At 40.1% G+C, this 15,177-nt stretch overlaps 2 protein-coding genes across 3 annotated transcripts in view; both read right to left on the reverse strand.

The window, feature by feature from the left end:
- LOC109872945 (pyruvate carboxylase, mitochondrial-like) overlaps window positions 1-3,632 on the reverse strand; it is an 85,190-nt gene extending 81,558 nt beyond the window's left edge. The window contains exon 1 of one of the 2 annotated variants that reach the window (XM_020464379.2): window positions 3,017-3,632. The gene's annotated coding sequence lies outside the window, so the exon portion shown is untranslated. Of the gene's footprint in view, window positions 1-3,011 lie in introns of both variants that reach the window. The other variant, XM_020464378.2, reaches the window with a different exon arrangement.
- Window positions 3,633-7,226: 3,594 nt separating this feature from the next.
- Window positions 7,227-14,584, reverse strand: calm3b (calmodulin 3b (phosphorylase kinase, delta)). Its single transcript, XM_020464139.2, has 6 exons — window positions 14,118-14,584; window positions 12,183-12,213; window positions 11,899-12,042; window positions 11,615-11,721; window positions 11,247-11,382; window positions 7,227-8,887 (listed from the first exon to the last, which is right to left on the reverse strand). Exons 1-6 carry the CDS (start codon window positions 14,118-14,120, stop codon window positions 8,859-8,861), a joined length of 450 nt encoding a protein of 149 aa, XP_020319728.1. The 5' UTR covers window positions 14,121-14,584; the 3' UTR covers window positions 7,227-8,858.
- Window positions 14,585-15,177: the final 593 nt, after the last annotated feature.

The raw sequence follows: 15,177 nt of genomic DNA on the forward strand, positions 1-15,177 counted from the left end.
AGAGCCGACATGCTCTTGACAATCACTCAACACCTTCATTCGACAACTTTTTTTCTTGTGGAAACTTGGTGAGTTATATAAATGACAATTGTAGTGCAAGGAGTTGATGTTGTAGACAACCATTAAACAGATAAGAATGACCTCTGACTTACTGAGAAGAGTGCTGCGGGAAGTCTACATTTGACAAGGTAGCTGAAGCCGTTTCTCAATCTCTCTGTCCCAGCTTTGATGCACCTGTACTGACCTCGCCTTCTGGATGATAGCGGTGTGACCAGCCGAGCCAATGCCTGTTCACACCGCTATTTATTTTTTACATTTATTTAACTAGGCAAGTCAGTTAAAAACAAATTCTTATTTTCAATGACGGCATAGGAACAGTGGGTTAACTGCCTTGTTCAGGAGCAGAATGACAGATTGTTTTACCTTGTCAGCTCGGGGATTTCATCTTACAATCTTTTGGTCACTAGTCCAACGTTCTAACCACTAGGCTACCTGCCGCCACATCCAGAAAGCGAGGTCACCACAGGTGCATCAAAGCTGGGACCGAGAAACAGCTTCCAAAATTCACCCAACTTATTGTGGGAAGCTTGTGGAAGGCTCCCTGAAACATTTGACCCAAGTTAAACAATTTAAAAGGCAATACTACCAAACAATAATTGAGTCTATGTAAACTTCTGGCCCACTGGGAATGTAATGAAAGAAAAGCTGAAATAAATTATTCTCTACTATTATTCTGACATTTCACATTCCTAAAATAAAGTGGTGATCCTAACTGACCTAAGGCAGGGAATTTTTACTCAGATTAAATGTCAGGAATTGTGAATGACTGAGTTTAAATGTATTTAGCTGAGGTGTGTGTAAACTTCCAACTTAAACTGTACAACAGTAAATTAATTCACAGTGACATGCCTAACATTGCTATACAGTACAGTAGGGCTGGGCGATATGGCCAAAATCTCATATACCGGTATAGGCCATTTCATATCCTGATCACGATATAGCACATTTTCTGTAAATTCAAAGAATAGAGAGTTTATATAAAATACTACATAAGAAATAGGCCTTTACATTACATTTTTAATTACACTCAACAAATAAAAGGTATTTTCTCATATTTGATTATTTATTTTATGTAGAACCTGTGCAAATTTTCAATTAAGCATGTAACAAAATATAAAATATGAATGTATAAAATCTACAAAAGTAAATAGAAAACACTTTCAACTATAGTTGCAAACAAAATATAGGCCTAATTTTTTTGGGCTATATATATTTATTTCTTTGGGGGCTTGGCCGTTTTGCATGTTATTTTGGCATTAATACGTGTCCCACATCAGTTTGCATTCGGTACCTTGGGTCGAATGTTAGCGCCAACTCACGAAACCCTCATTTCTCGACCGTGTAAATGTGGGCCATGTCTTTGCAGATGTAAGTTATAACAGCTGCCGTTACCTCCTTCCATCTTCGGGATTCTTTGCAACGTCTGAGTTTGGGGGGGGGGGGGGGGGGGTTTGTTTTGAGCACTCGGATGTACTTTTTTGGGTCTCATCCGTAGACTCTCCACAATGTTTCACATGATATGCGTAGGTGGTAAGAGGTTAGTGGTGTTTGAGCCGGTTGTCGGGACCGGCCTGCGGCATATTTTGCAGGAGACCGTTTTCGGGTCCGTGTCAGACTTTTCATATCCAAACCACGTCCATGCAACCGAAGTTGCCCCTGTTTTAGGTACGAGCTCAGTGTCTCCGTGACACGTTCGCTCTCTTCCATGTTTGTTTGTGTTGCAGATTTCCTTCCCCACCGCACATGTGGAAGAATGCAAAGCGTTATCCAATTGACGAAAAATATTGCCATAAAGAGTGTGATTTGCGACAAAGAAATAAACGAGATCACAATATGAAACGATAGACGTTTTTCTATCGTCACACAACATATATTGTCATATCGCCCAGTCCTACAGTACAGTATCTAGACCAGTCTGAGTCCTGTTTTTGCAGTAAGCAGGTGCCCTGTACCTGCACCCATACGGGGAGTAGTTCAAGTCAAGGTGCCGGAGGTGAGCTTTGCTGAGGGCTCTAAAGCGATTAGAAGTGATTTTATCTAAGATAGATCATAAAAGATATGGCCTCATTTCCAAGAGATTACTACTATGTTACTTCATTTCAAGGAGTACCTTGTATCCTCCGAGAAGATGTATTTTGGTACTTGGATGGCTTTAATGTGTCACTTATCACAGTGGGTGCAGTCCACTGTACCATGACATCAACCTACCTACCACCGAGCTTGCCAGCCACCAAGCAGTCATTCATCAGTCCTGTCCGGCATTAGGTGGACATGTCATTCACTTTATTATTTAGTGCCATTTCAGTCTTTCTGTTCAATCTTCCCAGTGTAACAGTTGGGATAATGGGACGATTCGGAGTACAACTAATTTCTCATCCCTGAATTAAGGTATGTTTTTTCAAGCCATATCTTTCAAGTGCTCCATGGTGTCTTACGCTACACTGTCATGCTGTCCGATCCCAGTGGAGCTCATTGTAATCAAGCACAACTGTAGGGACGGAATCTTCCAGCAACTTTACCTGGTGCGACAAAGTCAAGGCTCTTCACTGATAGAAAGAGCAAACAAATCAATCTCAATGTTCTCACGTTCGACGTATCAGAACATAGAGAATCGATGTAACTATTTTCTTGAGTCCAAACGTTTAAAGGTGGTAGAGAATTCTAAATGTTGAAATGTCACCATCATTTTGGAGAGATGCAGATGCAATACCCATTTTTACCCCTGATGCAGCCACCTCACTAACCAACTCTCCAAATCAACTAGCTGGCATAGCTAGCTAAGCAACTGTTTGATAGCTAATATCAAACAGCTGTAGCTGCACGCAAAGACATTGCAGTAATATGATTTGATGGATGGATATTGACCAACTACCTCGGGATAAGCAAGGGTGACAACCCCCCTCAAAAAAAACATTATCTAAGACTTGTAACGTCAATGCAAACAAACTTACCTTACCGCTTGAAAGTCTCCCAGCTAACTATCTGTGGCTATCTGACGTTAGCAGGAGTGTCGGGTGTCGCTATTGACTGTTGCTGGCAGATAACTCTCTTCTTCAATCAACGTAATTAGCTAGCTGGGTACTGTGAGATGACGGAGGTTCCCCTCAGATCGTGTTTTTGTTTGTTTTCTGTGCACCCTAGCTTGCAGTCACGGTTGATGACAGAAAAAAGTCTGGGGTTTGAAAGACAAGCTAGCTGTCTATTTACCTGAGACGTCTGACCCACTCAGACGACTCGCCCACCCCCTTGCTATTGGTTATCTTGATTACGCCCATTAATACGCTCGCACCCGGGGCCATAGAGAATCCAGTGGGCCTGATCTATATATCCATTTATTTTGTCTCTGTTTTACAGAGGTGTATACTATCAAGGTGTTAGCCAGCTAACTTTGATAAAACAACTAGAAATAGCTATTGATTCCGAAGCTAAACCCCTGAGTTTCTAAACCCATTGACGCAACATCGCGAGACATCCGGGAACGCTTGCGAAACAGACCAGTCCTGGGTTTGAGAAGTCAATAAGAGAAGTGAAATGTTCTTCCATATTTGTTCATTTTCTCTAAATCTAAAGGCACAACCTAGATCCGAGGCCGTGTCTTAAGTAGTCGGCCATGTTATTACTCAAACCTCGTGAAAGTGACAAACTGACACGTTATCATTTCCGTCAAAAACAACGTTATATCGAAGGAGTGCCTGTGATATGACTGCGTGCACATGCGCCGTGTGGCGCGAGAATCGTTAGACCCAATGACTTGAGTTAAACTAGCCAACATCGCCTACAAGTGTGATAGGCTAAAACTGCTTCTCCAATAAAAATCCCCTATCGTCACAGTGTTTGATTTAGGGCGAGGTTCGTAAATTCAATCCGGAGTGCCAGAGTGTAATTTGCATCACTGTCAATGACATACCTTTATTTTGAAGGCTAACCGCAACGTCCACTATTGTGGCTAGTTTTACATATATGGGTCCGACAACCATTAATCAAATGAGAGCTGTTTTATAAAAGGGGGTTATTTTAGATGATGACACCTAGCTATATAGTTAGCTACTACTGAAACAAATTGTCGTTTTGCTATCTTTTGGGGGAAGAACATTGTTTGCATCCGTGAGCACGCTAGCTTTTTTTAATGAACAGCACTGTGGGTGCGTGTGACAACTTCACCAGCATCATCGCATACGTATCGATGAATGTTGTGACATGAAATACTAGTGATTAGTGTAATCAATGTGTAACAACTACGTAAGAAAATATGAACGCAACAAGCTTATTTGACGTGTATCTTTTTTGACACGCAAAGACTAAATATTCGTCGAATAAGACATGTGAGAGATTAATTTTGCCAAATAGATGTATTTATTTATTTATCTACTAATACAAAATCAGTACCGGCGGCATCTTGCAGGGAGCGGCACGGGGGCGGTCGCGGATGCTGAAGGGGGGATTCGCCCAGGGCGCCATACAAGCTAGAACCGCCACATACACTTGAAACAAATAGCCAATCCGAAAACTCAGACAAAAATGATTTCTGCTACTAAGATCAGTGAAATGTAGGCTAAACTGAAAACGGAATGAAGAGCAGAAATCTCAACTAGCAAGCAAGTCGCAGCAATGAAGAACACAAAGGGGGATTCTGGCAGGGGGGAGATTTTCGGCATAACACCGGCACCTATTTCAGTCCTCCAAGGCAAACACTGCCTATCTTCATACTGTAGTCTTCAGGGGTGTAAAGTACTTAGGTAAAAATACTTTAAAGTACTACTTAAGTCGTTTTTTCGGTATCTGTACTTTGGTTTACTATTTAAAATGTTCACAGCTTTTACTTTTACATAACTACATTACTAATGAAAATAATGTACGTTTTACTCAATACATTTTCCCTGACACCCAAAAGTACTTGATACGTTTTGAATGCTTAGCAGGACCAAATGATCCAATTCACGCACTTATCAATTGAACGTCCCTGGTTATCCCTACTGCCTCTGATCTGGCAGACTCATTAAACACACATGCTTCGTTTGTTAATGATGTCCAAGTGTTGGAGAATAGCCCCTGGCTACCTCTAAATGTAAAAAACAAGAAAATGGTGCCATCTCGTTTGCTTAAAATAAGGAATTTTAAATTATTTATACTTTTACTTTTGATATTTAAGTATATTTTAGCAATTACATTTACTTTTGATACTTAAGTAAGTTTAAAACCAAATACCTTTACTCAAGTAGTATTTTATTGGGTGATTTTCACTTTTACTTTAGTCATTTTCTATTAAGGTATCTTTACTTTTACTCAAGTATGAAAATGTAATACTTTTTCCACCACTGACTGTCTTTGGCTAAACGTTGTTTCTGGATGTTGAGTCAATTAGACCATGCCCATTCAACTCATCTTTCTAAAAAAAATAAAACGTTTTTGCACAATATATTAAGTTAGCTGGCTAATTTATTGATTCTGCTTTGTAGTATATGCTTCTGGTTAATGTTTGGAATTTACTGTGTGCTATTCGCTATACCCAACATCAATCAATGTGCACAGCAATGATTTATACACTGAGTGTACAAAACATTAAGGACACCTGCTCTTTCCATGACATAGACTGACCAGGTGAAGGCTATGATCCCTTATTGATGTCACTTGTTTAATCCACTTCAAACAGTGTAGATGAAGGGGAGGATACAGGTTAAAGAAAGATTTTTAAGCCAAGGCAATTGAGGCATGGATTGTGTATGTTTGCCATTCAGACGGTGAATGGGCAAGACAAAATATTTAAGTGCATTTGAACTGGATATGGTAGTAGGTGCCAAGCGTACCAGTTTGTGTCAAGAACTATTATCAGAATTATTATTTCTGAATGGTCAGTTAGCTAGCAACAATGACAAGAAGCTGCCATGTGGGGAATCGTACGAGGCTCATTTCAGATAGTTTTATCTTGTTCTTGATACCGTCTTGTTTTGAACATCATGTCTATGCTAATATGGCTCAAATTCACTAGCTTGCTAACCAACAACTGTAACAATGTATTTGAGACAAGCGTTCACTGTGACAATGTATTAACAGTTGAAGTCGGAAGTGTACATACACCTTAGCCAAATACATTTAAACTCAGTTTTTCACAATTCCTGACATTTAATCCTAGTAAAAATTCCCTGTTTTAGGTCAGTTAGGATCACCACTTTATTTTAAGAATGTGAAATGTTAGAATAATAGTAGAGAGAATGATTTATTTCAGCTTTTATTTCTTTCATCACATTCCCAGTGGGTCAGAAGTTTACATACACTCAATTAGTATTTGGTGAACATCATTACAGATGAACGTGGTACCTTCAGGCGTTTGGAAAATGCTCCCAAGGATGAACCAGACTTGTGGTCTACAATTTTTTTCCTGATGTCTTGGCTGATTTCTTTTGATTTTCCCATGTCAAGTAATGAGGTACTGAATTTGAAGGTAGGCCTTTAAATACAGCCACAGGTACACTTCCAATTGACTCAAATTATGGCAATTAGCCTCTCAGAAGCTTCTAACGCCATGACATTTTCTGGAATTTTCCATGCTGTTTAAAGGCACAGTGAACTTAGTATGTAAACTTCTGACCCACTGGAGTTGTGATACAGTGAATTATAAGTGAAATAATCTGACTAAACAATTGTTGGAAAAATTACTTGTCATGCAAAGTAGATGTCCTAACAGACTTGCCAAAACTATAGTTTGTAGACATGTGGAGTGGTTGAAAAACAAGTTTTAATGAATCCAACCTAAGTGTATGCAAACTGACTTCAACTGTATGTGTACAATAAACATTGATACAATTGTTTACATGTTGTCAAGTCTAAGCCAAACCGGGCTGTTTTGCTTCAATTGCGCACATGTCGGTTTTGTTGCTAAACAAACCAGTCTATGGAGGACTGCTTCTTTTAGGGAGTATCTGATATCTGGGATCCTTGAGACATCCCTACCCTATTTGAAGTTTAAATTCAAGTCTTAAGTTTAGGGTTACGTGCCAATATGGCTGACCGGTGGCTTTAAAGCCTCTCATTGTCCAACACATAGCATCAGCAATCTAGTGTTTGGTCTTGATTGTCAACTTCTGATATTCAGCAACCACAGAGTTCAACTAGGTACAGACCATAACACAAGATACACAACCGCACCTCTGATTCAGAGGGGTTAAATGTGGAAGACAGTTGGGTTGTCCCCTTTATTTTACAGTAACCATGGACAATAAGTTCTACAAATATGTAATTAAACAAACGTTGTTACAACTTGAAAGAATACAGCGACAAAAGGTAAAAATACTGCCTGATCATATTCTTGATAGCATTGTCAAATACTTGCTTTCATTGCACAATGAGGATAATGAAAGACTGGAGTCTTTGTATAGAAACACTGGTCAAAGAGTTTAATTAGCAAGAAAAACTGACATGAGTTCAGCAATGGAATGCATAATCTCATTCTCCCAAAACAACTTTAAAGGGCAGGGGAAAGAGAACATGACAGCTAAACTGGCAAAGCATTCAAAAATGAAACAAAAAGATCATGAACAGAAAGAAAATAACATTCATGACAGTAAAAAAGTATGGGAGGGGGGAAACTGAAAATGGATGCAAACATGAAAGGTGGTAGAGCTGAATATGTTGTGGTCGGACGCATAGTGCAGCGCCAACACAGACAGTGACTTCAATCACATACACACAAGTTCGGTACAAAACCACAACCAGCAGACTCTCAGAACTTGGATTCACCCTTCCACAAGCGACATTGAAAAACAGGACAGGTGGGGGAAATGTATTTTCTTGTACAGGGGTTCCTTTAAAATCCACAATAATCAGTGGCATTTGCTTGGGGAATGAATATCCTAATAGTACATGACGTTGAGAGCAGGGTTCAAGTCCATGGTCACTTTTGACCCACTCCGTACTTGTCGAAACAGTTATGCCTTAAATCTTTACCCATAAGTAAAAAGTACATATCAAATTAATTGATTGTTAAAAACGGCATAGTTTGTCATGTCAAACAAGACTGGTGGTGCTAAACAGGAAAACCTGCTCTAGTAAAAGAAACATGTTAAAGAACCGTTGAATCAATTTTATAATGTCTGGACAAAACACATACAGCACAGTGGGGTCTTTGTACAACTATGTTTACTACACCCAAACAGTCATCTTGGCAGCCAACTAATCATGAGTTTGTAAGCATGCATTTAAGTCAAGTCATATGTTAAAATATACATTTACATAATGTCACAATTTCAAAGAAACATAATATTGTTAAACACACATACACCAAACATGTGCATGGAAATACATTAGGGTTTGTTTTGTTAAAATCCTGTCAAGTCCCATCCTGGTTATTCTGCGCACATTTCTAAAAGATAAATATCTACAACCTTAAGTTGCAGGAGAATAGGCCATATAATAAAAGGGATGCAGAGAAGCACAAAAACAGTGACAAAGAAATAAAGCATGCACTTCTCTTTCCATATACATTTTAGCTTAAAAATCATGTTCACTTGTTCAGACACCATTAGTATATGTAGATTTACCTGTATATGCAACAAACAAAAAATATGGGGGAAAACCATAACATTTAAAAAGCAGTGTAAGAGGAATAATCAAAGAAAACAGCTTACACAGGTGAGCCTGAATCAAGAAAAATGGACGGGGGGGGGGGGGGGGGGGGGGGGGGAACAACCAAAAGCAAAGCAAAAAAACAAAGTAAGAGGATGGTTGTGAGTGCTTGTTGAGTGTTGAGAGTGCTGCCCACTGTTTGGTCTTGTTTGGTGAAGGGGTCCTTTGGGTTTCACATTTTATTTTGCAGTCATCATTTGCACAAATTCTGAAAGATAAGATTGGAAATATTACAATTGGTTGTCCATTCTGTAGGATACTACATATCTAAGCTGACAAGTGATCAACACAGGAACACAAACAGCTGGGTTTGGCCAAATGTGTGGAATTCTGGGATTGGGCCTGAACATATGGAGACAGTAAAGTTACACAAAAAAAAAATCTCAGGGGCTGTATATTTGTATCACATTATTGTGTTCTGTTATTCAGCTCAATTATCCACACCTCTAATGATGGTGGAGAGCATGACTGAGTAGGACACTTGGATCTCTTGATGTGACGATCAAATATATTTCCGCACCCAGCTGCGTATCATTCATTATGCTTTTCAATGTTAAAACATTTCATGAACATAGGATGTCCCAACAGTTTGCCCCATCTGCACACAGAGCCACTTTTCCACATTTACATTTATTTACGGCAATATCATGGGCACTGACATTTGTCAATTGTTGCCTTAAAAATAAATAAACCGTTCAATTACAGAAAACTGATACTAGAAAATGGCAGAGCAAAGCCTATCAGAAGGATGATCAACACATACAGTGGGACCAAAAAGTATTTAGTCAGCCACCAATTGTGCAAGTTCTCCCACTTGAATTTATTTGCAAATTATGGTGGAAAATAGGTATTTGGTCACCTACAAACAAGCAAGATTTCTGGCTCTCACAAACCTGTAACTTCTTCTTTAAGAGGCTCCTCTGTCCTCCACTCGTTACCTGTATTAATGGCACCTGTTTGAACTCGTTATCAATATAAAAAAGACACCTGTCCACAACCTCAAACAGTCACACTCCAAACTCCACTATGGCCAAGACCAAAGAGCTGTCAAAAGACACCAGAAACAAAATTGTAGACGTGCACCAGGCTGGGAAGACTGAATCTGCAATAGGTAAGCATCTTGGTTTGAAGAAATCAACTGTGGGAGCAATTATTTGGAAATGAAAGACATACAAGACCACTGATAATCTCCCTCGATCTGGGGCTCCACGCAAGATCTCACCCCGTGGGGTCAAAATGATCACAAGAACGGTGAGCAAATATCCCAGAAGCACACAGGGGACCTAGTGAATGACCTGCAGAGAGCTGGGACCAAAGTAACAAAGCCTACCATCAGTAACACACTACGCCGCCAGGGACTCAAATCCTGCAGTGCCAGACGTGTCCCCTGCTTAAGCCAGTACATGTCCAGGCCCGCCTGAAGTTTGCTAGAGAGCATTTGGATGATCCAGAAGAAGACTGGGACAATGTCATATGGTCAGATGAAACCAAAATATAACTTTTTGGGGAAAACTCAACTCGTCGTGTTTGGAGGACAAAGAATGCTGAGTTGCATCCAAAGAACACAATACCTACTGTGAGGCATGGGGGTGGAAACATCATGCTTTGGGGCTGTTTTTCTGCAAAGGGACCAGGACGACTGATCCGTGTAAAGGAAAGAATGAATGGGGCCATGTATCGTGAGATTTTGAATGAAAACCTCCTTCCATCAGCAAGGGCATTGAAGATGAAACGTGGCTGGGTCTTTCAGCATGACAATAATCCCAAACACACCGCCCGGGCAACGAAGGAATGGCTTCGTAAGAAGCATTTCAAGGTCCTGGAGTGGCCTAGCCAGTCTCCAGATCCCAACCCCATAGAAAATCTTTGGAGGGAGTTGAAAGTCCGTGTTGCCCAGCAACAGCCCCAAAACATCACTGCTCTAAAGGAGATCTGCATGGAGGAATGGGTCAAAATACCAGGAACAGTGTGTGTGAACCTTGTGAAGAATTACAGAAAATGTTTGACCTCTGTCATTGCCAACAAAGGGTATATAACAAAGTATTGATAAACTTTTGTTATTGACCAAATACTTATTTTCCACCATAATTTGCAAATAAATTCACAAAAAATCCTACAATGTGATTTTCTGGATTTTTGTCTGTCATAGTTGAAGTGTACCTATGATGAACATTACAGGCCTCTCTCATCTTTAAGTGGGAGAACTTGCACAATTGGAGGCTGACTAAATACTTTTTTGCCCCACTGTATGATCAAAGGGGATATGATGGTTAAAATAGTATTTTTTATTGTAACAAATGACTCAGCCACTCTTCCATTTTGACATATCAAAGGTGTGAAGAACGTTGTCCAACTGAAGAAATAATACCTGAAACAACCTGTTCAGAAATATTGCTATGACAACAAAACAAGGCAAGTTAAAATGCATGTTCTTGAATAGATTAAATCTGGTTTGACAGCATTCATTTTGTACAATTCATGCCTTGTGTATGGCCAACTGTCTGACCGATTCGCAATTTTTGGCTAACACAAGTTTGAGACTAGATAGAGAAGATGCGGAAACAGACCTTCGTAGTTGACCTGTCCATCTCCATCGATATCAGCCTCCCGGATCATCTCGTCCACCTCCTCATCTGTCAGTTTCTCACCAAGGTTTGTCATAACATGACGCAGCTCTGCAGCACTGATATAGCCGTTACCATCCTGCAACACAATAGAGACAGTTTTAGTTTAGTGTTAACTAACATGCAGATCGTATTACCGAGTATTTCCTTAATATTGAATGTCAAATAATCATGAATTTGGTCAACTCCAGAGAGGTTTGAGACATCCAATGGGAGTGATGGGACCCATTGGTTAATATTTTAAGTGCTATGACTGGCCAGTGTAAGACATTTGAACAGTCTCAAATCTGACATTCCCCGGTTTGGCTGACCTTGTCAAAGACTCTGAAGGCTTCTCTGATCTCCTCCTCACTGTCTGTGTCCTTCATCTTCCTCGCCATCATGGTCAGGAACTCGGGGAAGTCAATGGTTCCATTTCCTGTGGATCACAAAGCAAAATTCTCACCGGAGGAAAACAATGATCTTACAATGTAGGTCTTTCATCCCAATCATCAGATATTGCATCAGAACGTTAACAAAAACACTCCATTGTGTGTATAGCCTGTGTTCATTTGGTGGGAGAGAAATGGAGAGCATTTGTGTTATTGTGTCTCACCATCAGCATCCACCTCATTGATCATGTCCTGCAGCTCTGCCTCTGTGGGGTTCTGTCCCAGTGAGCGCATCACGGTGCCCAGCTCTTTGGTGGTGATGGTGCCATCTCCATCCTTATCAAACAGCGAGAACGCCTCTTTGAACTCTGGATGGAAAATCTAGATTGTCACTCCCCAGTCTACATTTCACTACACCCATCCAACGTATGTGACAATAAAACAGTGTAATATTGACTTAAACATCTAAAAGACCGCAGTCATGTTTGAGCAAAAATGGCCATCTTACCAGCGATTTGTTCCTCTGTCAGTTGATCTGCCTGAAAGTAACACATTGTGAATGACACCACTTGATTTGATTCCCCCTTTCTTGCACTTGAAGAATCTTCTAATTTCTTTCAAATGCCACCCAAAACATTCTAACCCAAGAATTTATTCCCATAGTTTGTCATAGGATACAAAAAGAATCTAACTACCACTTTACAAGTTAACTTAATCTGATTGTCTTAAGGTTCCATGACTTTGTCCACACAGGGCATCTGAAGACACAAAACACATTTATGATTATCATTACATCTTGGATGTTTTATTTAACTTTTGAACAGCTGTGGTGCTCCCTGTCAAAAATGACCAGTCATTAGAAATGAATGGGTGAGACTACAATGTGTATAAAATTGAGTTCAGGCACATTCTCATTCAGACAGACACTTCCTCTCCCAAACCCCTACATGCATGTGTGTTTGAGCACACACACACCTCACTCCCCTTCTAGGCTTCCATGGCAACCCCCACGGGAACCTTAATTAACCCAATAGAGTATTTCCCCCACAGGAACCACACCGGTTGGCATTCTCAAAAACAATCGCAACATTTTTTCAATAATATATAGTACTTTTCTCACAGCTCTGGTATATAAATATTTTTTGAGGCCTTGCTCATGACACTGGTGAGGAAGAAAGTCCTTGTTAAACTGACAAAGTAGTCTGATAAAAATAACACAATGTTTCATCTGAGTATTTGTTATAGTCAAAACAATACATACATTATAATTTTTTTACTCAAAAACAAGTTGTATGAGCTCAGGTCAATGAGGCCTACAGGTCATAAATAGCAAATAGAAGTTCAAAACTTGTAATGTTCGCAATACCTTTGGTTGATAAAAAGATCTAACACAACATTAGGTGATAATATATGTATTTATAAATCAGCTATAGTGGGGCAGTCATTTTGGACCGGGACCACACAATTAATTTACATGAAACGAACACAACAGGAGGGTTACGTTGTATTATTGTATCACTAGTTTGTTAGCAAGTTATGTTTTGTCAAATTAGACCGCCATGGTCCATATTTGGTGCAATACCAGGCGACAGCACAGTGCCTTAGGTACAAAGCAACACATTGATTCTGGGGATATCCGGTCTGAAATTAGCCACAACATACAAGTAAATGTTAGTTAGCAGTCTGAAGTTACAACACTTTGACAGCACCAACTACTGTAGCTAGACACTACTAGCCATTAACGGCATATGCCATGCCACCCCACCTCGCCCTGTTAGCGCAATATCAACACTTTTTTATTTATTTTACATTTTACCTTTATTTAACCAGGCAAGTCAGTTAAGAACACATTCTTATTTTCAATGACGGCCTGGGAACAGTGGGTTAACTGCCTGTTCAGGGGCAGAACGACAGAGTTGTACCTTGTCAGCTCGGGGGTTTGAACTCGCAACCTTCCGGTTACTCCGGAAGTCCAATGCTCTAACCACTAGGCTACCCTGCCGCCCCCACTTACGGATAGGCCTGGGCTTACTATCGAAGGTAAATGTCGAGCAAAGACGACAGTGACAAAACAAAGTTAACAAAGTGTAGTGTTGACAAACAGCCATAGCTGACTAAAGGTTAGCTAACAAGCTTGTTTCCTCGGCTAGCTAACTGGCTGCCTATGTCGGACACAACTGACGTAAACTAGTTAACGTTAGCTAAATGAGTGATTGACGAAGATGTCTAGCTAGCTAACAATACATGTAACGTTACTGTAGCTCGTTAGCCATCATGTGTGTAACCAACAAGTCTGCCGTGCTGGCTGTGGCTAACTAGCTAGCCAACACTCATTGCTAGCTAACGTTAGCTAGTCTAGAGATATGGCTACATATGCATATAAGCCAATTCTATGAATCCAACATATTAATTTAATCGGACATTTACAGCAAATGGAACTTACCATGTTGCTATGTTGATTTGATATTGCTAAAAATTTCGCGTTGGAGATATGATAATCAAATTTTCCACACAGTCATCCGCGCCTTGCGCTCTTTGCCGCTTCAAGGTAAGTATCACTCCGCGTTGGTTTAGATTTCAAGCCGGACACCGCACTCCCTAGCAACTCGGCTGTCACTATGGTGTCCGTGCGCCGAATATAATTTTTTTTAAACAGAGCGGCAGAAATTTGATTTATCTGCAACCTGGACTATCCTTCTAGTCGTTACTAAAAAGTGGCGGTTTAAATTATCCAATCGTGGTCAATGTTAGTATTTTAAAACTTTAACTACACAATAATACTAAATCTCTGTTTCCCTTTTATTTGGAAACGTAAACTTGCTCATGTCTATGTTTGAATGAGAAACCCAGCGACTTTATACGGGCCACACTGAGCAATGGCGCACACCAGCTGACCCAGTAAACGGGAATAGATTGGGTTTCAGCCACCTGCAATGCGTCAGGGAGTACTCGCAGGGAGTGGAGAGGCTGTTCCTATCTTAAAACCACAGAAACACTTGGCTAAATTTACAAATTAGGATCAGCAGCATAATGTTCAAGAAGCATATACGATTCTGTACAGCCTAGTCATATTGCATAGTAAGCCAAACATGGCTATTTGGAAACCTGACTGTAGTTTGCACAGAGTTCCAACGTTTCTTCAGAGCAATCATCTGGACTGGGTGAATTCAAATAATTGCACATTTTGAAGTGAACAATGTTGCAAGCAGTATGCCCCTTATTTGTTCTATAGTAGAAGGGCCCTCTTTAGAGGTGGAATACCTTTATTGCATGTCGAGAGAACAATTTGAGAAATTCTAAGATCGTGCTGTTCTTGTAGGTTTTAACACACGATACCAGCTTAATTTAGAGCTAATTTGACCCCAATTAAGAAAAAACGAAGAGTTTGAGGTAGACAAATGCAGAGCTAGAAACCCCTTTGGATTTCCTGGAAGGAATGTTGACAGTTAGCACCCTCAGGACTACCTGACACAGAAAATCAGACAGGCAGAAAAAGAAGACAC

The sequence above is a fragment of the Oncorhynchus kisutch genome, linkage group LG28 (assembly GCF_002021735.2).
Source record: "Oncorhynchus kisutch isolate 150728-3 linkage group LG28, Okis_V2, whole genome shotgun sequence".
In the NCBI taxonomy this organism is placed as follows: domain Eukaryota; kingdom Metazoa; phylum Chordata; class Actinopteri; order Salmoniformes; family Salmonidae; genus Oncorhynchus; species Oncorhynchus kisutch.